At 37.5% G+C, this 26,950-nt stretch overlaps 2 protein-coding genes across 5 annotated transcripts in view; one reads left to right on the plus strand and one right to left on the minus strand.

Moving 5' to 3' along the window:
• Positions 1 to 3,567, minus strand: part of CENPP (centromere protein P) — a 176,630-nt gene extending 173,063 nt beyond the window's left edge. For 2 of the 4 annotated variants that reach the window (XM_025166915.2, XM_088134102.1), the window contains exons 1-3: positions 3,230 to 3,567; positions 2,392 to 2,547; positions 1,165 to 1,322 (exon numbers count right to left, since the gene is read on the minus strand). In XM_025166915.2, coding sequence (XP_025022683.1) covers positions 1,165 to 1,322; positions 2,392 to 2,528 — 295 coding nt within the window. In that variant the 5' untranslated portion in view covers positions 2,529 to 2,547; positions 3,230 to 3,567. Of the gene's footprint in view, positions 1 to 1,164; positions 1,323 to 2,391; positions 2,548 to 2,980; positions 3,001 to 3,229 lie in introns of those variants that run through there. The other 2 variants (XM_025166916.2, XM_088134101.1) reach the window with 2 other exon arrangements.
• Positions 3,568 to 3,867: 300 nt separating this feature from the next.
• Positions 3,868 to 26,715, plus strand: NOL8 (nucleolar protein 8). The gene is made up of 17 exons (XM_007428654.4): positions 3,868 to 4,128; positions 5,482 to 5,676; positions 5,891 to 5,953; positions 7,325 to 7,403; positions 8,587 to 8,734; positions 8,936 to 9,004; positions 10,286 to 12,001; positions 13,111 to 13,218; positions 13,909 to 14,031; positions 15,516 to 15,600; positions 17,650 to 17,794; positions 19,856 to 19,939; positions 20,486 to 20,760; positions 22,039 to 22,162; positions 22,844 to 22,911; positions 23,806 to 23,888; positions 25,808 to 26,715. The coding sequence occupies exons 2-17, from the start codon at positions 5,538 to 5,540 to the stop codon at positions 25,859 to 25,861; spliced, it is 3,363 nt and encodes a 1,120-aa protein (XP_007428716.1). The 5' UTR covers positions 3,868 to 4,128; positions 5,482 to 5,537; the 3' UTR covers positions 25,862 to 26,715.
• The last annotated feature ends 235 nt before the right edge of the window (positions 26,716 to 26,950 follow it).

Here is a 26,950-nt window from a genome sequence, read left to right on the forward strand (position 1 = left end):
TTAAAATAAAAGAAAAAAGTATATGAAAGAAGTTGATGACTATTAAGAATGGGGCAGAGAATGAAGCAAATCTAACTAATATCTCCTAAAGAACTGAAGCCTATGCAAAAAACAAAAACAAAACAAAATTAAGTTTGTTGTTGTTGTTTAGTCGTTAAGTCATGTCCGACTCTTCGTGACCCCATGAACCATATTGCGCCAGGCCTTCCTGTCCTAAATTAAGTTTAAAGTAACAAAAAAGGAATAGCTCTTTATATAATGCTTTTTTAACATATGGAAATTGTAGCTAAATGAAATATATATACTAAAACTCTTTTTAAAAGGATTAATCAAATTAATAAAAACAGCAATATCTACCTACATCAATTAAAATTAAACTTCCTCAATTAAAAAAGCACAAATTTCTGCTTCATTTATATGCATTTCCCCTTCCCCACAGATTAGAAACAACTGCATCAGTTTTAGATTAGTATGTTATCTGAATCCAGAATTATAGTTATTTAATTAGGGTTTATTAAAACAAGTCAGCTTTCAACAAACCATAGTTGAGATTGTTTAGATTTGGAAACCATAACAAACTGTGGTTCATCTAAAGTAGAAGTGAATATTTCTATCCTCCTCATAATCATGGCATCAAAAAGGTGTCTCTTGCTATACCTTGTCTCATGACACTGAAACATGACTTAGCATTACATGAAAACAAGGCTAATATCTCTTTAACTATTTGGGACAAATAACTATTGACAGCTTTCACTAATATGTGAGCATTCTAGAATTTGTCAAGCTATTCTTGAATATTATAATAGTTTTGGGGATACTTTTGATATAATGAAGGTTTTTTTTTTAAAATTCAGAGAATGTCCTAATCAACTTCAGACAATTTTAGTCCTATTTTGTGACTATGAAATGCAAGTAGATATGTAGTAATTGTCATGATTTCTGAGCTAATACTTTGATAAGCCAGTTTGATCCTATTTGGTTGACAGAAATAACCAAATTTGAATTGTCTTAGCTAGTGAATAGTAGCTAATAATTTTAATATTAATTATTAAAATACAGCAATAGCAATATTTGAGATATATTAGAAATACAGTGTTGAACCAGAACAATGTATGAAGTGTGAAAAAAGTATATAAATAACATAATAATTGTTAAAATACCTACTTTTTCCTGCAAGTTTCCGGGAATAATGTGTAAAGAAAATGCCTGTAAGTTTCATTAGAAATGAGAGATCAGCTTCTAACAAGTTGAGTTGAGTTTCCTGATCTGGAGAAGATTCAGATTGTTTCAGTTCTTCTTCAGGCTCTTTTCTAAGTAATTTCCTACAGTAAAGAAATATTTTATGAGCTAGAGCTAAATGAGAAAACTCTAATACATTGGCACAGAAATTAGGTTTATGAACAAGCGATTTTATTTTTCCACAGTCTTTTTACCTGTGTGAGAAGGCCAAAGAAATTTAGAACACTGATGGGTCTAGAACTGAACAAGTGATGTCATCTACCTATAACAGGTAGATGGAGCACCCATGTATCTTACAGCTCTTGCAATGTCCTGAAGAGTGCAACAATTATTCTCTTTATATATTTTTGAGAGTTCTAATTGAGATACTTGAGGCCAAAGGTCTTGCAAAATTCCTATGTGGAATATAATTAATTCATCTATCAATTTTACCACATGAGATTACTCAATCCAAATTTTTGAGGATATTAATGCAGGTGTACCAAACGTGGCTCTCTGAGGATTTAATTAAGGTTGAGACAAGGGAATGCTCTATTAAAATTCTTACTAAAGCTGTTTTAACCCATAAGATCTGGTCCCTCTAAATATTGGTTCTCAGAGAGCTTGAAGTTGAATAAAAATGTGTGCACTATGAATTTTCTCCCATAGTGATTCAGGAAACCAACTAAGTAGTATCAAATCATTAGGTATTTTGGTCAACTTACTGTACCTAAATATCACAGAACTCTTATGCCACTTATGCTTTAATATTTAATGTTCTCGAGGACAGATTTAAGAAGACTCCTTAGCCTTTGGGGATGGAACACTCCAATTGCTGGCCTACCTTTTTGTGATTGCAAGCCAAATATGTGGTAGCACCGCCCTTGTGGAACAGCATTCCCCCCAGAGATCCAGATGGTACTGATCCAATTGGCCTTTTTTGTAAGGCTCTGAAGACCTTGCTGTTTCCTCAGGCATTTGGGTCAGGAGGTTAGGCTAGTCATATTGTTGATGATGTGTTTTTATGATTGGAAGGTGTCACTTAACGTGGGGCACCATGGGTTATCGTTTTAATTGTTGGGTTTTAATCTTTGTACGCTGCCCAAAGACACTGCTGCGAGATGGGTAGCCATATAAATTATTTAAATAAATAAATAAACAAAAATTACCTACATAGTCTCCATTATTTCTGCATCAGTGTATGCCATTGATTGATGTTGACTGTGTTCATATTCTTCTGTTAACGTTTTAATTTCTTCTTCCAAAGATTTAATTTCATCTTCACAAGCCTGAAGTTCATTGCTATTCATTTCTCACACACTAATCTTCCTAGAGAGAAAAAACAAATAATATAAATACAGCAGTTAGGCAGGGTTTTTTCCCCCTCCTAGAGCACTTTTCTAACTTAAAAATTACAATTTGTATACATTAGTCCACTGAAAATAAAGAAGCATTATTATTTGCTTTCTTGGAAGATGTTGTGATAAGCTATCCTGAAAATATCACTAAAATTATAACAACATCACTCTAAAGATCTTAGCAAATCATTCATTTGGGTATTAAAATATGAACTGTGTAATACTTCATGCACCTAAGTAAGTTGTCAGAAGCAAAAAGGTGATTCAAATAAAATACAACTAAAGATGGTGTTGGCGTATCTGAAGCAAATTTAGGACATGCATGTTGTATTTGTCTGCTCACATTCATTTTCAGAAGCCTAAAAATTTTACCGGCATATATACGTACGTACATACATACATACATATTTACAGCTATATGATCCAGAGTATTACAACCCTAATTCAATACGGCGGGTCTGTGTTTGCTGGACAGCAGCTTCCAACTCCACGACTGCCAGTTTTGACAGGAGACGGACTTTCAAAAACAGACCGAGTTGTGAAGCCAGTAATCTGTCACCTAGGTCTGTGGATCCTCCCTAAGAAACAGTTGGGAGTTTGGGGCTGAGGGAAAAAAGCGAGGAAGGGGGAAACATCCCGAGAGATCTCTGTACCGTGTGAAGAAAGTCCTGGAAGCAAAACAATCCGCAGCGGAATATGCTCAGAAACTACCTTGCCCGCACTAGACGCCGCCGGTCGCGCGTCCTCCGCCTCTCCGAAACCCGCCGACCAAAGTACCCGAGAATCACCCAGCCGCGCTCTGCGCCTGCGTCGCTTCGAATGAGCCGCCAAAGAAAGGCGTCTCGGGCGCCACCATTGTCCAGAACACAGGGGGGAGAAGTGGAGACGGAGAAAGACAAGAGAGGCTTCGACATAGAACCAGTTGTAGGTATCCCCCTTCCTGGGTCACTTAAAGTTATATTTCATACTATTCCGCAGCAAAAGATTTCTGCAGCGGAGAAGAATGTGCCTACAAACCCCTTCCTCCACTCCATCTCTCCCGCTGTATTTTCATCCGATAGTTCGATCCAACTGTGCCTCAAAAAACGCATCCGACTAGGAAACGGAGAACATAGAGCTTCAAAAATGTTGAAGAGTGATTTATCATCTGAACTTCCGCTTAAAAATACAAAGCCGCTCAGAGACCCATGCGGTTAGACTTGGGCGGGGAAGCGTATCGCGCCTGACTGAACTTAATCGCCGCTGTCAATCCGCAGTTCAAAGACGCAAAAAGTCTTGTGTCTTTTTAAGGAGAAATCCAAGACTAATAGAAACGTCCACTACGATACGTTAAGCCAATGTTTCTCGACCTTGGAAACTTTAATATAGGTGGACTTCAACTCCCAGAATTCCCCAGCCAGCATGGCGGAAGCGGGGTGAGGGGGAAAAGTAAACCACGAGCAACAGTTGTGCCCACGCTGGGCGCCGCGCTGGGTCGCGAATCGTTCGGAGGTGGCGTATCTCGAAGCGCGGGGTCGCTTAACGGTGGCTGGACGTGGCTTTCTTCTCGCCAGTAAGTCCGATGCGTTTAGTGGCGAGTTACAATGCGGGCTGATGCCCGATTCCCATCGTAGTGTTCAGACGTCGCTCCACCGAGCAAATGCAAGGCAACATTACCAGATCTGAAAAGCAAAAATCCGGGCGACCTCTAGATAGCGGCAGCGGGAGCATGCCCTATTTCTTTGCTGTGCTACCACCTCAGAGTCGTCCGGATCTTTGCAGCCCGATACGATGCAACGTAGATATTTGCAGACTTTTAAATTTAAAAGGTGGGCTTTTAAATGGCCTGAGTGGGGCCATTGCAGCTTATAAAAGCAGCATCAGCAGCTGTGGGGGCTGCTCTCGTCTGTCTGGTTGAGGCTCAGTAGAGCCTCAGAAACTCTTGGTGTGTCCTGTATGATGATACCAAAACTTGAAGGGCTCTCTTGATAAGATACGCCTCAGAGCAGGCTGGATGACTTCTGCTAAAATGTTAAACTGTTGAAGTTCTGAATGGGTTGAGCTAATTACTCTCTCTAGAATTCTGCTTCATTACTAGGATGCTTTTTCCCCCCGCTTTCTGCAAATGATCATCAAAAACTGTTCTTTTAACGTCCCACCCTCCCTCTCCTTAGCTTGAATTGTGGCTATCCTTTGTGTATACTTCTCCTCTTCCATGTTTTCTTCCCATTATTTTAACTTGAGTTCCAAAACCTATATATATTTAGCTGGAAACAGTCCATTTGAAGCATCCTGAAGGCTCAGAGGGATATTTGTGGGCTGTGCTGAACAATGATTTAGTCATCCAATACAGGCAATAGCAGGAGAGGAGCTGGTATTTCTTGTCTCCTACCCTCTTATGACTGGAAGCAGGTCCCTAGCTTGCCACTATTGCAAGTCAGGGATTTGTGTTAACAACATTACTGTAGTGAATTGCTAAGGCAAAGCCTATGTTTTTGGTGGTGTTTTAGCTCGTTTAACCAGAATTTGGGTTCATTCATAACAGTAAACTGGAAATCTGTTGCATTCAAGCAATATTGAATGTTGGGGTTTTTTCTCTTCCTGGTCACACATAGGAGCAGTGGACAAGCCTGGCATTTTGTTCAAGGTTCTTTCTGTTCATATATGTAGCACTGAATTATGGGTAATTGTTATGTGAAAAAGTGATAGAACAGGGCTAGGTCATCAATAATAAGTTGTTTATAATACAGAGCTTCTGTTCTCATGGTTTACAGACAGCTAAGGGTTAGAGAATCATCATAACAACAAACATTAAAGTGGGGATCTTATAAAACTATGAACTGGACTGTCCTGATGGTATTTTGTATCACAGCAATCCTTAACATTGTTCAAAATATTTTTTTGTTATGCATTTGTCATTTTACAGAAAAGTTGTAGTTGAAAGGACAATGGTAACCTTGGACATTTGTTGAATTTTTGAATATGGAACAAATCTCACTCGTAAGGCGACTATACATTGGAGGACTTGGCCATTCAGTTTCTGAAGATGAACTGTGTGAAAGGTTTAGCAAGTTTGGAAATGTTACAGATACGGAAATCATTAGCCGGAAGGATGAACATGGTAATACTTTAAAATTGCTTAAAAATAATTTCATCTGTTTTGTAATGGCAAAATCAAGAATAAGCTCTGTTGATCAGGTATACTACTAAGGAAACTTACATTCAATGCTGTTAATTTCTTATTTCTGCTTTCCTTTTGGCAATGATTATTTATTTATTTTAAAAATGCAAATATCATTGTTTTTGGGAATAATCAGATTGTTATACTTGAACAGGGAAACCTATCAAGACATTTGCATACCTCAACATCCTCCTTTCAGAAAAAGAACTTAAAAAATGTAAGTATACAAACTGTGAATGCTTTTCTTGGTCCTTGTGAATGTACCAAAATTGGCCCTTGTACCAAAATTGGTTAATTACAGTGGTACCTCGGGATACGAACTTAATCCGTTCCGTGACTCTGGGCGTATCCCGAGTTGGTCGTAACCCGAAGGAAATTTCCCCATAGGGTTCAATGTAAATCCGGTTAATCCGTTCCGCCCTCTGAATTTGGTCGCACCCCGAGGCAAATTTCCCCATAGGGTTCAATGTAAATCCGGTTAATCCGTTCCGCCCTCCGCCCGAATTTGGTCGCAACCCGAGGCAATTTCCCATAAGGTTCAATGTAATTACCGTTAATCCGTTCTGGCGTCCACGGACCACACGGAAAGCGGCCGGGCGCGGCGTGGTGCGGCGCGAAAATGGCCGGGTGCAGCGCGGCGCGGCATGAAAACGGCCCGGCGCGGCGCGAAAACGGCCCGGCGTGGCGCGGCGCGGCGCGAAAACGGCCCGGCGCGGCCCGGCGCGAAAACGGCCCGGCGCGGCCCGGCACGAAAACAGCCCGGCGCGGCGCGAAAACGGCCGCGGACCACGCGGCAGGGCCGGAAAAACAGCCGCGGACCACGTGGCACGGGCGGAAAAATGGCCGCGGACCACATGGCACGGGCAGAAAATGGCCGCGGACCACGTGGCACGGGCGGAAAATGGCTCGTACCCCGAGGCGGAGTTCGCAAACCGAGGTAAAATTTTGGGGCCAGAGCTGGTCCTAACCCGAAAAATTCGCAAGCAGAGGCGTTCGTATCCCGAGGTATCACTGTATACTGAAATCTGGACAGGAGAAGTCTGATGAAGTTCACAACTGTTTATTTTTAGTTGGTTGTTGAACTCCTAATCAGTATGTTATTTATCTTTAGTTTTAGTACAGGTCACCCTTAAACACTTCTGTCTTCATGTATATCCTAATGATAAGGGCAGAGCAATGTCATACACATATCTTTGAAATAACCCTCTAATACACTCCCACCATCTCCACTCATTTAACTGCATGCATTCTTATGTGATCGTGTTCCACCCAACTCCTTACTGATGCATTCTCTGTTGGTATCAGCCTTCCAAGCCTGCTGTAAGCATTTGTCCTTTAACATCTGAAGCATCTTCTTCTTCCTTTCTGTTGACTGGGTTTTCATGCTGAGCATTCTCCTTTCCCATTATCTAATCAAGAGAAAATTTCCTATGAGGCTGAATCTAGCACCATATTTCCCAAATGGCTGTTTGCTGTACCACACTGGCGCTTGCTCCTCTCTTTGAGACATCCTAGAATTTGTGGTTTGTAATGTCTTAATAATGGGCAGATTAACCATTTTTTTGGTATTTATTTTTTGTCTTTAAAGGTATATCTGTTTTAAATAAGACGAAATGGAAAGGTGGGACGCTACAAATCGAATTAGCAAAAGAGAGCTTTTTACACAGGTAGTACTTAGCATATTGTATACAGTTTCTGGTGAAAACCATTGAGTTCTGCATACATGTGAACAAATATATAGATTTTCACAGAAAGATATAATTTCATCTGTATAAATAAATCAGAGTGGAATCCAATTATATGTTTCCATTAGTGGCAGGAAACAGGATGGAGGCAGGTCACTCCCAGCCATCCTACATTCATCTCAAGATGTATTCTTGAGTATCCCTCAGTCCTTTGGAACAGATTTGGAGGGATCACATAGAACTGAAGAATGGAAGAGGAGACCTGCTTCTCTAGTTAAAGTTCTCAGTGTGGTATTAGATTCTACAATGGATTTTAACAAAAGTTTAGAAAAATATAGTGGATGCTATATGAGTGGCATCGGAGATATTTAGTGTGAGAATTACTTCTCACACAGGCAGTGAAAAAAACAATAGCAGATCTGTCTGCTGCAAAACAAAGGACTGATGCAGAGTCTAGCCTGCTCAAAACTGGGTGTCAATCAGCCAGTTACACAGAGTGGGAAAGAGAAGGAGGTGACAGGTGAATATTGCTACTCTCTGTAGAACTTGTTTGTGAAACGTAGCAGTTGCTGAAATTCTTTGGTTTTAACTTACTAATTATGTATAGGAAATTCTTGGATTTCTTGTGAGCTTGCCTAACTGGAACCACTAAGCTGGGTAAAACCTGACAGTTTGTAACATAGACTGGGATCATTAATTTGTGTGGAAGGAAGGAATTTGCATGAAATGAAGCTTGCAAGATTACAATAGAAAGAAGAGTCCATGTGCAAAATACAGTTAATAGGAAATTATTTACTTTGAATTGAGAATAAGTGATCTTTCTGCTTTCCACTTGCAGAATTAAACTCGCACTTCGGTCCCAAAGAAATCCATCTATTTTTAGGAACCTCATTTAGAGGATGGGTGATGGGAGAAAACTTGATTGTGAATTGACACTGCTGATATCGTTACAATTATGGTTGACAGAAGCTCTTGGTAATTTTTGCAGATACAGAGTTATCAGCCAGTAGGTCCTGATCTACCTTCTATCCACTCCTAAGATATGTTGTAATATTGTAAAGTAGAAGGAATTACCATGCAAATATGAAATAACTTTTCACTCATTTTTTTCTCTTTCTCACTGTGTTTTATCAGTGCTAAACTGCAATCATGTTCTGTTATGCAGACTGGCACGGGAGCGCCAAGAGGCGAGTATGAAGAAGCAAAAAACAGATTATAATGGTATGACAGATATTCAAGAATCTCTGAAGAAATCTGGAATTGTAGATTTCCATGTGAAAGCAGTACCAGGAACAGAAATACCAAATCATAAGGTATGGTAAATATAAAGAAGAGAAGTGCTATCAATTGTTCACTAATACTAGTGGGCTAAATTCCAGATGTTATTGCGTAGTTCATAAAAATAAATATTTAAAGCTGCTACACTGCTTAAATGCTTTCTTTTTGTAAAGTTGTTTTGTAAAAGTTGTTGCAAACATTTCCAAAAATAATACATATTTTATTTGTTTTAATAGGACTGGGTGGTTAGTAAATTTGGCAGAGTTTTACCTATCCTTCACCTAAAAGATCAACACAAAAGCAAAATATCCTTTTCTGCAAGCTTTTACTACCCCAATTCTTAATATTCTCGAAATAATAGCATTTCAGGAGTACTAGCTTGCTGCCTGTGTAAGAAAAAATACCAGTTGAAATATCTGTTCACTGGCAATGGAAATTTATAAGAACACAGTCAGTAGTTCTGTTGGGCTTCACTCCACAGACAAGAATTAATCATTTAGGTTTACCATGAAGCTGATAAGAAATCCAAGGACTACAGATAAATAATATTTATTGAAAAAGTAGGAAGTCACATCAAAGAATTTCAGAACTGCTGTGATTCAAGAACAAGTCCTGTAGAAAGAGGCAATACTCTAAATCTCTGGCATTTCCTTCTCCTTTTCACCCAAGATCATGGGCTGCTTAGTCCCCTTCTTTGGATTGTCCATTCATCCTTTGTTTTTGAAACGATCAGATTTGATAACATGTTGTTTTTCAATGACTGAAGACTAATTCTCATATTTTAATATTGAAATTTTCCCAACTTAAAAAAAAATCTTTATTACTTAGACTATCATGGAATATCTTTGTCCTCCATGAACATTTTTAATCATGTGCACTCAAAAAATTTAGCTTTTGGATGCACTTTAATGAGCATGGCTTATTGTTCTTTTAACACCATTAGGTGATGTTGTCAATGGCTATCATGTCCTAAATGATATTTGGACAGCCTAAATATGGTTCACTGCAGTTCTGCCACAGCTGAAAGCACGCTCAAACATGCCATGAAATGGTGGGTTTTATTAGACTTTATTTCTGAATTGTATCGTTTATTGTTTTTGTTAGCATTTATCCAGCATGGCTGTGGGCCTGCTTGTTTTTGCACTGTGCTCACCTGGTTCTTACAGCAAAACTGTCAGTGCATGATCCAGTGAGAGGTTTGGTTTATCAGCCAGTTTGTTGCAGAGCCTGACACTGAATTGGACTGAGAAGGAGTGACTGGCCAAAGATCACCAATCAGGCTTCCATGCATAAGGGAGGACTAGAATTCAGGTCTTCTGCGTCTAGTCCAGCACCTTAACCACTGTACTGCAGTGGCTTTCTTTTCTATCAGAGAGATAACAACATAATAATATATCAAAATCTTACTAACTTCAAGCAGACTGCCTTTTTTTATATAGCCGCTTTCCTTTTTGGATACAGCAAGGTATGTTATTTGTAGGATTTAAAGTAAATGGTCTGTCTTTTATTTTTTTTAAATCTCTCTAGAATTTCTGAACTTTTACTTGTAGAGTGGTATTTAGATTTTCCTTAATTCAAAAATTAACATAATGAAATATGACCCTTCCAAATATTGCCACAACCTTAAAAAACTAGATCAAGATCTTATAGATACAGTTCCCATTTCGCAGCTTACTTGGCATCTGGAAGAAGCTGACAGTAGTATGAGTAAGAAACGACAAGGACAATTCTCTGAAGCTAAGAAGCCACCAAAAAAGAAAATGAAAATACAGAACAGTGACAGCCTAAGCAAAGTTGAATCAAATCCAGGAAATGTGGTCCCTACAAAACTAATTCAAAACTCTAACTCCAAGAAGCAACATAATCAGCACCCTTCAGGTCAAAAGCTTAAAACGGAAGCCATATCCTCTAGGCATATAAACAGCCTGTGTGATGATGAAACGGATTCAGAAGAAATAATCAGAGCTGTAGAAGCAAGAGAGGAAAAAAAGTACAAAGATGATTCTAATATTGAACATGAAGATAATATGGAGGTTGTTGGTGATGACTTTAAGCTGAAATACAGTACTCATTGGTCTTTACAGAAAGCACACAAGCATATATCCCAAACATGCAATGGACTGAAAAGGCCTGCAGAAAATGAATCTGATTATGATTCAGCTGACACTGATGAAATTATAGCTGTGACTAAATTGTCTGATAAAAAAGAGAGAATTGAAGCTCTAGAAGGCTCTCAGGAAACAGAAGAGCAGAAGGGTGGCCAACCAAAGAGAGCCATCTCTGCTGCAAGTTCTCCATCTTCTGATTCAAAAGGGTCTAAAGCAGGAGGAGGAAAAAGAGCAGAGTCTGAAAAACCATCAGATCCCCAAGCTGCTTTCGACAGATGCAGATCTGAAAGTGAGGAGAACTCAGATTCATGTTTGGACACAAGTGAGTCTGAATGGGATGACGATTATGAATCCATGATGCAGAGTGGCTGCCGATTAGATCTTACCTTAGAAGATTTAGAGAAATTAGCTGATGAAAATAATGAGGATTCAAAGGAAGATAATGAAATCATTCAAAGAGCCACTGAACCCCAAACTAATCACTGCCCAGTTAATAAAACTGATACTACCCTAAAGACACCCACAATTACCACCACTCCCAAAAAATGTATTTGCCCTGAAGAAATACTTTCTGCCATTTTAAAAGAAGGGCGTTCTGACAAAGATGATTTGAAACAAAAACAGGCAAAAGCGAATATTCAGCCTTTCAAGGGATTGAGGTCACTTATTGGAGCACTGCCTGAGAGTGAGTTGGATGTGCATGTGGGTGAAAAGGACCACGCTTCTTTTGAACTTGAACTGGAGTCTCTGAAAAGTGTTACAGAAGTGAGACGCTCAAGCTCTGCAAGTAAGAAACTCAACTCCAAACCACTTTGCTTGAAAGACTTGGACTTGGGCATTCACAAAGGAAGTCTTCCTGGAAACTCAGGTGAGACTTCTAACCACCTCCCGTACAGTATTGAAAAGGCAGAGAAAAGAAACCATGATGTGAGTATTATACCTGAAAGTGAACCTGCCAAACGTGGGAAGTCTGTTTCTAAGGGACCAACAACTTCCAATCTGGTACAGGATAAAGACTTAAATGGCTGTCTGAAAAATGAAGAAGGCTGCTCAGGTTCTTCCAGAAGAACAAAGAAATCAGAGAAGATGGGAAACCAACTTCAGGACAATGAGAAAAGATTGGCAGCCCTACAAGAGAGACAGAAAGAATGGGAGCTCCAGAAAGTAATTATTCAGGGAGCTTTGACTAGCCAGGTAGTTTTGTTTTATTTACCTATGTGTTTCATTTAATTTGGATTGACTAATGCTGGGAGGAATTGTACAGTACTTACATAACTTGGAACTTAAATGAATAGTAGTATAGAAATATTTTTATAAATATATGTATGTGAAATAATTTTTATGGTTCATCATAACAACCTGAATTTAAGAGTAAACAGGTTATAAGTAAAATCTATTATAATAAATAGGGTTTAGTTTCAATAATGCTGCATTCCTATGCAGCATATTTTAAATAGAAACTTAAATACATTTGTTAGAGAGGAAATGTGATTGAACATAGTGGCAGCATTTGGACATCATCAAAGCCAAGATAAAGGCTTAACATGGAGTGCACTTTCTATCTATTCTATTCTATGCAGATAGAAAGATAGATGCAGATAGAAAGTGCACTCTGTCAATCAGCACAGGTAGAAAACAGCCTTTTGTGGTTGTTTTATTCTTAGCAAATCATTCAGTTGCAAGATACTTCTTTCTGTGGAAGTGAGAGTTGTTACAAAATTGAATAGAAAAGTGAGTGACCGATATGAAAGAAGTTGAGATGGTTTAGTTGAGATATAGAAAGAATGAACGAGGATTGACTCATAAAAGAAATTTATGAAGGAAGAGTGAATGAATGGAGAGGATGGTGAAGATTTGAGAAATGTGTGGTTCCATGGAATTAATTAATGAGATCTTTGAAAAGAAAGAAACAAGAAATTTAAAGAACAAAAGGCATCATACAAAACAGATTTGATAGAAGCAAAGATAGGCATGTGGAGAGGTGTGAATAATTTTGGTATAAAGTAGATTTAGCTATATGTTCTCTCTTTATCTTATGCCTTTGATTTCTTTGTCCTACTATTTCTTATTCCACTTCTGCATTTATGTTGCTTCCCAAAGGGAATAGAATAATGAGTATGTATGAGCCTTATATACCATGTCTAATGAATTTGACCCTGATCCACAAAAAAATATACTATTCTTGTTTTTTAAGATGCCACAAGATCCTTTGTTAATGGGTGCATCTCTGTTTCTTTTCCTTTATCGGTATTATATCATTTATGTCCCTAATAATCTCTAGTTAATTTTTAATGTAATTTTAGCAAATTCAGTCAACAAATAAACAGAAGCACATCGTGTTTGATTCAGATAGTGAAAATGAAGTACAAGAGCATGCTAAAGAAGAGTCTTCAGGAAAGATCCTAGTAAAGGTGAGCGAACTAAAAGGGAATTTATTCTATCCCTAGAGATTACCTTCACATCTCCAAGAATCTCCTCTGTAACTAATGGTGGAGAAAAAAAATTGCATACACCCACCTATTTTAAATTATCGTTGCCACCAAAAATACAGTCAGACCAACTCAAAAGAAAGGGGTAGAAAAAACCAAAGCTAAGCAATTAAAACAGGTACTATAGAAGAGCAGAGGCTGGGCTACCAAAAGACACAAGCAAATATAATAAGATAACTTAATCCAGATTTTTAACAAAATGTAGTCCCAAATGCCACTGCTGTTACTATTTTAATAACAAGTCTTTCTCCCAAGTTGGGGTGAAAAAGTTCTGCAACATTCCATTGAATTAAATCAGAAATTACTTGAGTCTTCCTTTAAAATGCAACAGAAAAGTTCTGTTCGTTTCTGCCAACAATTCAGGAGCTGACAAGCAGGTACCTTCTATCTCAATCACCATTATCATGCAATTTATGGTGGAAGCTTGCACCTTTGGTAAAGGAAGGAGGAAAAGATGTTTGCGGAGGGGGGGAGGAAACTCTCCTCACCTCTTATCTTGCCTCTTTGTCACCCCCTCCCTGCATACTAACTAGTGGAATGCTTGCTAAAACATTTGGTGTTACTTCAAGAATGAGCTGGTTCAAATGAAATGTGTGTGTTACTGTGCCCAAGGAATTCATCCCCAAAACTTCTGGGAAGCTGTTTGAGAGCAGTGATGAAGAATTTGACACTGCAGATGAAGAAAATGATCGGTTCAAAATCAAACCTCAGTTTGAGGGCAAAGCTGGAGAGAAGGTTAGTACACTTGTTTAGTGTATTATTTTCATGGCTTCTTATATATCTGGAGGTATTTATCTCCAGGTAGAAGACTTGCAATCCATATACTTTGGTGTTTAAGCCAGGTGCGTGCAATCTGTGGCTCTCCAAATGTTCCTAATATACAGTTTTATCCAGCGTGCAAACATCTGGAAGGCCACAAGTTCCTATCTCTAAGCTCCAGATATAAATCTTGTTCATTTCATCAGTTTTTACCTTACATGACGGTAGCATTTTTCTATAAGCCAATACATCTCTGGCAATGAATAGTTTTTCTGTCCCTTGATTTCTCTTTATGTTACAGTGACCATATTTTCTTTGGAAAAAATGAAGGACAAACCTGAAAAAGGGGCAAATCTGAAAGAGGTTCATAAGGATAAAAAAAAAAAATTACTTGTTTACGTTTATAACTTTGCTTTGCAAAGGAAAATTCAAGAGCAAAACCAAGAAAAAACTTTACAATAATGCATATTCTGATAAAAATATCTAAAAATCAAACAGTATATGAAAATTTATTTTAAAAAGACAATTCAGATTCCACATTTTTCACATGAATGTGGAAGACTGCATTAATTGGTAGCATTTGTATGGTAAAAGTTAAATGACCAAAATAAATGACAAAAGTGAGTTTTTGAAAAATAAATCTAAAGGTAATAGATTTATCTAAAGGAAATAGATTTCAGATTTAATAGTAATCTGAAATTACTGTCCTTTATAATAAAAGACGAATGGTCACTGTGCTTTACATACATTGCTTAGTCTTTTGGGAACTCAGCTGTTGTACTTTATTTTAATCTGTTCCCTAAAATTAATTGTACTCCTACAGCTTTATCTTTTCTACTCCATCTAGAACCTGTTGATCCATTCTTACTCAGGATTATTCCTAATTAAATTATGTTCTATATGTTGTATTTAAGTTGTCTGTGTGAGCCAGAGTAGGCAATGTATATGTCAGGTTCAGCCCAAAGAACTCCACGAGACAGTACAGTTACAGTTCTATTGCATTTATTAGCTTCCACCTACGAGACAGAATCTTGCCAGACTGAATCTAAACTTCTCAAGCCAGCAAGCAAACACTGTGAATTCCTTAGGGTGGTGCCAGTCTCATCCTCTTCACCTTCCCACGCTCATTCTGGGGGCTAAGCAAATGCTTATCTCCCCGAGCACGGCCTTCGCCATACCATTCCATTACAGTATATCTCCCAGTGTATTATGCCAGTCTGCTGGCCATGCAGGGTGGAGCCTGCTGGACTGTAGTCCAGAATATGAGTGCTGTTAGCTTTGTTACCCCTCATATATGTCCTGTGGTTTTTTATGGCTGTCTTGATTGATAATTTGCCACATGAATAATCTTGATCAGCATTCACCATATAATAATGTCAAGGAGCCATTATTGAAGGTTGAATGACTATCTGAACTAGGCAAGAAAGAATACAACCCCTCTGTTACTGTTCTTGTTGCAGCTTATGCATTTACAGTCACGCTTTGGCACAGATGAAAGATTTCGTATGGATGCTCGTTTCCTTGAAAGTGATAGTGATCAGGAAGGTAAGAGATTGTCAGCCTTACCAGGTAGACCAGACAGGAAACAAGACCAGATAAGCTAATTCTACTTTGTTGTAAAGCTATATTAACAGAATCTTGCAAGTCTGAAAGTACAATTCTCCCGCCATCTCCTTTACAGCCTGAGAAACTAGGGAGGGTCCCTCCTGGGCCTCTTGCCCTGCCCACTATCCAGTTGCGGGCTATGCTGCCCCTTATCTGACTGTTCCCTAGGCAACATGTCTTTGCCCCATCTCCCAAAGTTTTTCCCACATACCATTATAGATATACCCACCTGTTGGTTGCCAATAGAACGCTTGCAAGACTTCGTTACAATAAACTTTTTCCTATAATTCTGTTGAGTATTTGTTACCCAGTATTTCACTTGTATGGATCAAAAAGTCCTTCAGAAACATTTTGCCCATGACTGTAACAAGGTACAGGGTGGAAAGAGGAGTAACATATGTTTCCATTGAAAAATATTTTTTTCCCTGAAAAATCACTAAGTGTATTAGTATACATACATCTACACATTCTTTACAGTTTGTACTTAAGAGGGACTAACTCAAAATATAAAAGAGTATTTCACAGAATCTCTTAAAAATATCTTCTCCTGTAAACTGGGAATAATGAAAAATGCTTGAAAGCATTTACCTGGATATATGTCTTAAATTATATGTATTAGGCTATGGATTATAGCTTTGGAAGGTGATCTGAGACCTTCTAGTTGTTTTTGGATGACACCTCCTATAATGCCATGCTCTCTGGAGAGCCAGTGGTTAAGGTGCTGGCCTAGAAACCAGGAGATGGTGAGTTCTAGGCCTCCCTTAGCCATGAAAGCCAGCTGGGTGACTTTGAACCACAATCTCTCAGCCCAACCCCCCTCACAGGGTTGTTGTGGTGGGGAAAATAGAAGGCTGGAGTATTAGGTATGTTCACCACCTTGACTTGACATACATACATACATACATATAATAAATAGGCAGGATAAAAATCTAATAACAACAATAATAATGATACATAAATGGATGATGATTATTGAGGACCTATCTTTGATATGAAAAATAGGCATTTTAAATTAAACCTAACCAAAGTATGAAGAAAATATATCCAGAGGGGAAAAATTGGTTTACTTCTTCATGTTACAAAAAAGTTACAGTGAGAATCAGACTTCCATGCATTCACTCTCTCCTTTCTTGACCATAGGTAATGGAGAAATTGTGGCTAATCTTAATGAAAGAAGGTACTTTTAGACCATGAAATATAGTTTAATCAACAGAGACAAATTTGGAGCTGCTTCTCAGTCTGAATCTGCTTTGCACCCAGATTCATAAGGTTGTACGTTGTCCTGACACAAGCAGACTGTTAAGACTGGGCAGGGGCTATAATTATTACTTTATACTTACAAGCAAACCACAGTTTACACAATCAGTATCAATCCATTATGTATCTTAACTTACTAAGTAAAGACTCCTTCAAGTTGTGCTTGGTTCCAGGTGATTACAGGGATCCACCCATGCACTTTTCTGGTAACAATATAGAGGTCAAATTCTAATCTTTATTTTGGTCATAGGTCAGTATAAATAACATCAATAATAGTTACAACCATTTCAGGAATAACAATGAAACCAATGAAATAGTAAAAAATACCTAAAAGGTAGCATTACCAACACAATACTATAATATTAAAGCACTAAGTTCTTTATGTAAGAATTGTTAATATTAAGACTAAAACTATAAACTAAGATGAAAAATATAGCATATAAAATAGATGGCAAAATGATTAAAATCAAACTACAATAATATGCGTATGTAAAACCCAAAAAGTGGTTTGCCATTTCTTTCTTTCTGGATATTCTTTCAGCTTCCCATTCTAACCTACAGCCCTGCTGTTTTTTTGGTCTCTAATCCAAGTACTCACTGCGCCCTGACCTGCTCAACTTTAGAGCTAGCATAGATCCATGTGTTAAAATAACGTGTGATTTGATGCTGAATGCAGTTGGTATCAGTTCTGTGCAGTCAGTGACTAAGTCCATTCCATTTTTTTCCTGTTAGAGAAATCAAAGAAGTCAGTAACAGAGGAAGAAGAGGAACTTGCTTTAGAAAAAAAGAAGAATCTTGAGATCTTGAAAAGTTTTCTACATATCGGTATAGAACCTCCCAAACATAGGAAGCTGACTGCAGATGCCAAGAAATTCAGGTATGGAAGGTCTTATTTAAATAAGACTAAGGTCTTATTTAAATTTGTACAAATTATCATTATTCTTGTAGCATTCCCCTAAATTAAACACTAATTTAACATAGAAATCTAGCATAGCAGGCAAACCTTTTTTGGAAGTTTGGAAACTCTGAACCTAAGATGGTGAAGTATCATAAAGCATGCATTTATGGCCAGTCCTGGAGCTGTCTCTCAATTTAGAAATGTTGCGCCTTTTAACTGGTTTTCTGGGATACCATTATGCATTAGAAATACATAGTGCAATAGCAAGAGCTCCTAATATTAAAGGAGCTTTAACATTAGGAGCTCTTGCTCAAGGCTGTTTTTAGCAAAGACTTTAATGACTATCACTCTGAAGATTAAGGGTGCATATTGTGCTTATTTGCAGACTAGAAGTCTGGGTGCAGGGCTTGTTTCTTTGGCCCCAGTGTATTATTTACTTATGAATTGTTAATTTTATAGGGTTTCTTCCTCTTATATATGTATTGCACGTATGTATGTATTAATGGTGTGCTGCATTTAAAATTTTTGTGACTTGCTCTTGGATCGTAAATAAACAAAAAAATAAACTGCCTCCTTTGGATATTAACAAGTTTTAAAAAATCAACAGATTTGGATTTGACGGTATATGTACATCTTGTTAAAACCAAGAATACTCTAAACTGTGTTCTTACTGTGTCAGCAGACTTTCATCCAGCAGCACTGTAGTTTTGGGATAATAATGGTAGAAAAAATATTCCTGTGGGTTGTTGTGACATGTTTGTGTGATTCTTCACAGATAAAATTGGTCACATTAACCCCAACTTAGATGCTCTTTATACAGTTTTACAAGATGACTTGGGTAGAGGTCCGGACCCAGTTCTGGATGCTTTGAAAGTCTGGATGGGTCAAAACAAAGTGATAGTAAATTTCCACAAGATAGGCTGGCTAATCTTTAGCCAGTAATTAGCTCTGGATGGGGTTGTAGTTCTCCTGAAGAAGCAGATCTGTGATTGGAAGTCCCTTCTGGATGTACGATTCCTGCTAAAGCAGCAGGTAAGTATTACTGCCAGGGGACCTTTGCCCCACTTCATCTAGTGCAGTAATTGCAGGACTCCCTGGACTAGGATTCTCTTACAGCAGTGACCTTGGAGTTGGTGCCGAATGCAGTGGCTAGACTACATGGTAGAGGGGAGTCATTTTAGTAACATTACATCAGCACTCTGGTTCCTGCACTGGCAGCTGCTAAGCTTGCAGATCCAGTTCAAGGTGATAGATAGATAGATAGATAGATAGATAGATAGATAGATAGATAGATAGATAGATAGATAGATAGATATCCCTACATAAGTCAGCACCAGTGTACCTGCAGGGCCACGTCTCCTACCATATTCAGCCTTCCTGGGTGCTCACCTGAGAGGAGCTGCTAAGGGTCTCCACTCCTCATGAGCTGACAGGAGGAGGGACCTGGTGAGCAGGCCTTTCAAGTGTGGGGAGCTTCCACTTTATTTGGTGTTGCATGGTGGTTGCAACCACCCTGTTCAACTGAAATTTTGGTATGGATGGTGGATTTTTTTAAAAGTCTGATTTGAAGTTATTTATTATTTAGTATTGTAGGATTTTGTACTGTAAACATCCTGAGTCCTTGGAAATAGGGTGACATAGAAACATTGGTATAAATAGTTAAATAATTATAATCCTTTCTAATCTTATAATCAATATCACGTGAAAGCTTATTATTCCCTGACATTTACAGAAAAACACATCCCCAGCTGATTGTGAGCAAAGATAGCATAGCATTGTTAACTAAGGCTACAATCCTAAACCCATTTTTGTTAGACCAAGCCCATTCAACTCAATGAGCTTACTTCTGAGCAGAAATGTAGATTGCTGTGTAGATTTTGTTCAACATTATTTGACATTTTATTGATATATATACAGTTTGCCTCATCATACTGAGAAATGTTGTCATAGAATGAAATTTTTCTCCCTCAGAATTTTTATGATGATATCTAAATTTATTTAAGGGTACTTAATTCTTATTCTTATTCTTATTATTTATAGAGATATGAATACCTTACGCTACGACCCTACAAGGCAAGATCATGCAGTGTTTGAAAAAAAGCCAGAAAATACTGAAATAGAGAGGTAACGATTCCTTCAGTAGCTGGTTGTGAGAACTATGCTGTCCTTTGGTTGAGCAGTTTACTGTTTCAACTCTGTGACAGTTTAGATTCAAATGCTTATTTTATTCAGCAAATGACTGGAGGTTGGAGTTTTTAATCAAGAGTTGGAATGAGAAAATGAGAGAAAGAGAAGTTTCAGAGGAAAGTTGTAATTTCAGAATGTCTCTTGATTGTCAGTTGGGAGTTCCAAAGGGGATGGACTCCTCTTTTGAGAAGTCATATTGGTCATCCATCAGATGTTGAAATTAAGTGCTGTGCTTTTTTTGAACTGGGTTATAACCCAGTGCAAGTATTGCACTATGTGAAAAGATAACCAAAGTTAGTGAGGCAATTGTGTTACAGTTTCCGATTTATATATTGAATCTATTAACAAAAATGGATTGTGGAAGCTCCTGTATTTATATTTCTTTGTTGTAAGCTTCTGACATAATTCAAAGTATTTGTATAAAATGTTATATTTGATCTGTCAAATATTAGCAATTAACACATTCTTATTTACCTCAAATAGTAAAGCTAAAAAGAAGAAGAAGAAAGAGGAAGCTCAGAAACTGCCTGAGGTGTCTAAAGATACGTTTTACAATGTTGCCGTGGACTTGAAAGAAGCACTTGGATCTACAAAACACGATGAGAAAACAGAAATAATACCATGGGACCAGCATGATGATGCTGAACAAGCCCCTTCAACCAATATATCAAAATTCAGTGCTGGAAAACAAGAAGAAAACAGTGGTTTTACATTTTCCTTTTTTGGCACTGAAGTGGCGAGTTCACCAATTAAAGAAGGTATCTTTGCATATTCTAAACCATAGTTTCAATATTTCCAACTCATGTTTTTGCATTAAGACCCTTTGAGACTTGATCGCTGTATTGCAATTTAAGTAGGTTTTTTCTTTATACATTTTAAAAGGACATAGAGTGATTTCATTTTGATGACATAGATGAACAGGAACATATTATACCAATACTGTACTACCCGCACTGGTTGCTAGGCTTAGTGGATGGAAATGATCCATAATATTCTAAATTTGCTCATATCTAAAAGTTGCTTCCATCTTTTATTTCTTTAAGAACTTTAATATTATCCAGAAATATTATAAACATACAAGGACTATCAGGAATATACCCTCAGCAGCTTTTCCATGGTTTTTAATGTGTGGTATCAGATTGAAGCTATTGGTGGCTACATATTACCTTCCAGTATTTGAAGCCATATGACAAGTTGCTTGGGAACACAAGATGGGGGAACTAATATATTTAAATCTGACTTGAAGGTTTCCCAGAGCTATCTTTGAGAATACAACCCTGAACAACCTGCCATGTGAAATTATGAATTCTTCATTGGAGGTCTTTAGTAAGAGGCTGGAATGTCATCTGTCAGAGACACTTCAGTAGATCCTGCTCTGAGGAGGGGGTCGGACCAGGTGACTTACCAGGTCACAACCAACTCTGTAATTCTAATTAGACCTGTCAGTGGGATTCAGCACAACATCACTTAGTTGTTAAGGTTTATGAAATTGTATGTTCTAGGCAGCTAGAGAATAGACTTATTAGCATATTGATGTCAGGTTCAGCCCAAGAACAACAATGAGGCAATCCAATGCAGCTCGTTTCCTTTATTAGCTTGCATCTAATAGACAGAATCTTGCCAGACTCAACCTATGCTAAAGCAACTAATGGCTACAGTATACCCTGTGAGACTCTAGGGAGGGGCCAGCCTCATCCTCTTCGTTTTCCCACACTCTTGCTGCGGGCTGAGGAGGCGCTTGCCCTGGAATGTCTCTCCCCCCTCCTGACAACCTTGAAATTCCATTCCAGAATCTTCCCCACTCATGCCATACATTACAATTGATTATTCTTAACCAACAATATCCTAAGCCAGGTTTTGCACACCTAGAGTCCAATATGTAAAAAATTAATATGTAATAACCTGGAAATTAATGATTTCACTTTGCAATGCTATCCTGCTTTACAAGAAGTATTTTCTATATTGGGGTTCTTTCTACATAATGCTTTTGTATACTGAAAAGGGTTGGGTCTTTTTTTTTTCTTTCCTTTTTGTAGATCCCTACGTAGTTGAAATACTAAAGCCTTCACGGGTTGCCTGGCAAGAAGATCCACGTTTTCAAGATAGTAGTTCAGAAGACGAGGAGCCAGAAGTAGCTGAAAGACAAGATGTCAAAGAAAGGTAAATTATACTTTTGAAGTCTTCATAGAACATTAGAAGGATGGACCTCAAATTTAACACAGTGAGTCAAGTACACATTCTCTAGGACAGCGTTTCTCAACCTTGGCAAGTTTAAGATGGGTGGACTTCAACTCCCAGAATTCCCCATCCAGCAAGAACTGCTCTAGGATGATCAGCTGCCAAATGCCCCCCCCAAATGAAGCCAATTATTTTGATTGTATATTTTCATTAGCAGCAGCCAGAAAGCCTTAAACTAACATTGGGTGATTTCCCCCTCCCATTGCATTCTCCATATCATACCCCATGCTTTTCCTGAAGATTATATGGGACTGCACAAGAAAGAGGATGGGGCAGAAAACTCCAATGTCTGTGTGGCCTTGCATTCCCTCACAATGTATGAGTAAAGCTGCTAAATATCTACCTTGTAAATGCAGTCAGTTGGCATTACTTTATGTGTCTTGCTGTTGAAAAAACCAACATGATTATCTCCTGATCATTTCTGACAGTCTGAATTCTTCAGATTTTTAATGCAGACAAATATAAGACACCAAATAGTTTGTAATTTAATCATCTCTGAAATAAAAATATATGCTTCTTCCTCACAATGAATATATTGTTCAGGCTTGAAAAAGCAGTTTTTTCTCTTTGTTTTGGAAGATAATACTCTCATTCCTTTTGCAGTTCTCCAGCTGAACCACATTCAGATATTAGATTTTTCTTCTTCTCTCAAGATGATGACAGATTAAAAGGTGAAAATCAGAAAAATTCTTCTTAAATATGTTGGTTACCAATATGCTTACCCTTCAGATTTATTCTTAAAATGTGAACACCAAAGTTATTTCATGTCAGAGGCTCATTAAGTCTTGTTTTGTTGTGGGTTCAATACACATGGTTTCTGTAAGCTTTTCTACATTTTTGGACAGTTTTAAAGCTGGAGTTCAGATTGCTGTTGGGAAATATGAACTATTTTAGTTGCAAGAGAAGTCTGGCTTAAGAACAATTAAAACTAAGATGTGATTTAAAAAAAACTTTTATCTGGAACAATAGTTGCAGTTTCCTAGAAAGATGGTATTAGGTGATAGTAGGCTGTGATTTCTCCAATCTTGTAATATATTGTATTGCAGCAACCAACAGTTTTTAAAAAATCAAGTACAATCTTAGGAGCATCCTGTGGCTGATAGTGCCTTATGATTTTGCCTCTATCAGTGGCACTGGAAGGGTAAAGTTTTCTATCCGCCTCTCCCAAGTGCTTCCAAACTCTGCCTCAAAGAATTGGGGAACCCTTTGAAGCAAATGTTGAGGAGAGAGAAGAATATAAGGATAAGAAGAAGAGGGTATATTTCTCTTGTAAAAAAGAGAAATATTCGTGCAAACCTTAGGTTTCAAGCTGTGTTAAGCCTGATGGTCAGTGAATTTTATGTATGCCATTTCTTGTAGCTGAGAGGATGAAAGCAGATGATGGCAACAGCAGGACAGAAAACACCATCAAACCTTAAGCTACCAAAACACAACTGTGTCATCTAGGCAACCCCTGAGACCTTGGCTTAGCAGGGATCTTCTTCTTCTTCTTACTTCTTTCTTGTTCACAGGGCAGGCAGATTACAAATAGAAAAGGCTTAAACTTTTCTTCATTCCTTTCCTAGAGGGCCCCAAGCTCTTCTATAAAGCTTCAGATCTTGATGAAGAAACAGAGGATTGGGAAAGCAGGCGCCAAATATTACTTGAGGTACGTGGTTAAAGGTATTCCTGATATTTGGGCCAGAGCTGTTTTGCACAGCCAGGAAGTCCAGGGTTTGTCATTAAAACGGCAATGCTGCTAGTCTTAAAAAGCGAAGGAAAAAGTCAATCATTCTTGCAAGCTGGCTCATGCAATTCAGACTAATTGCATAGAATTAAAATATACAATTTAACTATATTCCTTTACTTTGTATTAACTTAAATTAAAATGAGTATTCTATGGGTCCAGTTTTGTTTTATTGCAGTAATTACCAAGACATATTTACATGTATCATACCTATCACTTTATAATATAAGCATTATGCAGAGTACATAAAAGGAGTAAGAAATAGTAAGCCAAAGAAATTAAAGGTGTGACATAAAAAAAAGATTAAGAAATGTAGCTTAGTTTAAACCAGTGTTTGGCAACTTTAAGATGTGTGGACTTCAACTCCCAGAATTCCCCAGTCAGCTTTATAGAAGTTGCCAAGTTTGAAAAACACTGGTTTAAACCAATATCATTCAGTCTAATTCTCTATACCTTTCTATCTTGCAAAAAATCCTTGCTTCCACAAAGTTAGCACACTGTTGCATAGATTGCCTTTTGTTCATTAACCTTCTTCCTTTTTCAGCATCTTATCAATTTCATCTAGCTATGACTCCTCCTTCATATATTTGTTCTGTAATTCGGTTCTCATTCATTCTCTGTATATGGCCAAACCATCTCCATGTCATTCTTTCAAAATGGTTATTTATTTTTGCATTCACTCTGCATTCATTTTTTACCTTGTCTCCTCTACCACCTGCATTTCTGAAGTTTCCAAATCTTACTGCATTCAATTTAAAATTATATTTTTCCATACCCAATTCTCAGTTCTGTATAACAAAGTCAGCAAAAGCATGTACTTATACACAGACATTTTACTCTATTTCAGCAGACATTCTTTCAGCCCACTTAGCACTCTAATCCTAATCAGCATTTACACTTCTGTAATTCTGTAATTTCTCCAGTTTCTATTTTTCACAAACAATCAACAAAAGTATACAAATTCTCCATGTTGCATCGTACAATCTAGCATTTGCAGCAAATCATTTGTATTATTGTATTATTGATCAACAACCTAGCATCGTCTGAATAAGAACATAAATATATATCTCAACTAACCCACCTCTAACATCACCACAGGTGTTCCTGATAAATTTATCAATAAATACATTAAACAATCAAAGGAACATCACGTATCTTTGTCTTATTTCCTGCTCAGTATTGAGCCATTCACTAAGCATCGCATTTATTCTTATGTCTCTCCCATATACCACTCTTATTGCATTCAGAAACAAATTTGAAATCTGTATCATTGCCCATTCCATAATTCAAGCTACTCATATACCTATTGAATAGTAATTGTGAAAAGATGAAGAGTAACTGTTGAAAAGCAGAGTCAAAAGTCTTTTTCAGATATAGTCTTGATCTTTAGTTGAATTCTATCTTATCAGAATCAAACAAGTGTGCTGGTGCATGACAGCCAATAACTCCTGCTTGGTTCATCCTGCCCAGTGAAGTTGAACAGGTTTGCAAGTTTCTGGCTGTGGTTCATTTAGTATTACTTTTGATCCAGGATCCTGGCAAACCAAAGTCACAATCTAAGATTCATTCCACTTTCCATATCATTCTTTGCATAATATTCATTTGTCAGTATGTCCTCTAGTTCCGCTTTGAAACCCAACTGGTAAGAAAGCTGCATTATGCCCATGTTGATTCGCTGTGAAGTATTGCTAGGAGAAGAAGAAGCTGATTTCTATCCACATTTTCAAAAACTTGCTATCCATAGTATTGCGGAGCTGCTTAGATGCTAAAGCTGAAATGCTAATTAAATGATTTATAATACTGAATCTCTCATAACTACATTAAATTTTCAACATTTTCAGGATTGTCGGAAGAAACATAAAGATGCAAGAAGGAAAGTTAAAGCAAAACATTAACTATAACAGTTCTGCTAAGGAAGGATGATTCAGAAAGTTGAATATACTCAGACTGAATCCTGGGATAATGGAAGCCGTTGAGAAAACACATCTACAGATAACTTGGAAGTATAAATTGGTGCTGAATAAACAACTTTGTGAAATCAGAGAATAGATTTGTAATTCTGAAGTTTCCAATGCTTACATTTGCATTATCCAGTATGAACATAAAATATACTAAAATTCTAGATTATGATAGGCAATCGACTTCACAATTAGCACTTATGCTTATTACCTGTCTTTTATAATCCTCATGTCATGTATATTTTGAAAGAAGACATTTAGGATTTCATATGCATGCAGGTTCTATGCCACCAAAAAGCAATATTTGATGGTCATTAGTATAAATTGATCTCTTTTCTAGCAAAAACTAGGTAAACAAGTGAGGCAAGGATCAAATATAGAGAGAATGAGTGAATATTAAATTTGTATAAATCAAGTGCAATTAAAGTGATAAAAGGCAGGCAGTTTTTGTGTACATAATTACCCAAATATATTTAACCTATCAAATGTATTCAGTTTAAATTGTACAAAATGGTTTGTTACTATTTATGTTAATATGAAATTATTTTTGTACCTTGAAAGATTGAATCCAGGTCACTGGGAAAGGAGAAGTTGAAAAAGTTAGATTCCTGGAAGTTCCTTTCATAAGCATAATGGTGCCCATAATACATCCCTTGATGATTTTCATATAGCAAAAGTTAGATCATTGAAAAATAAGACTGTAAATTGCATTGTTTCTATTTAAAATGGTATCAAAAACAGAATATGTAAATAACTGAACATCTTTATGGAATACAAATGATATTTCTGAATTTTAATCTCATTATGGAATTTTGCTTTTGGATAGAGAATCGTCAAGCATTGTAGATTTCTTTTCCTCCAAATAGCATCACACATATAAATTGTGGGGTCCTTGGGGCTCTCTGCGCTTGATTGTTTTCTTGCAGACGTTTCGTTACCCGGCTAGGTAACATCTTCAGTGCTAGATATAAATTGCCGTGTCTTTGCTTACTGGTATAGTAATGCTGGTGTGCCTTCTGATGTGAT

This window comes from Python bivittatus, unplaced genomic scaffold (genome assembly GCF_059951505.1).
Source record: "Python bivittatus isolate LINGU-HERP-01145 unplaced genomic scaffold, Pbiv_v1 ctg000080_np1212, whole genome shotgun sequence".
Taxonomy (NCBI): domain Eukaryota; kingdom Metazoa; phylum Chordata; class Lepidosauria; order Squamata; family Pythonidae; genus Python; species Python bivittatus.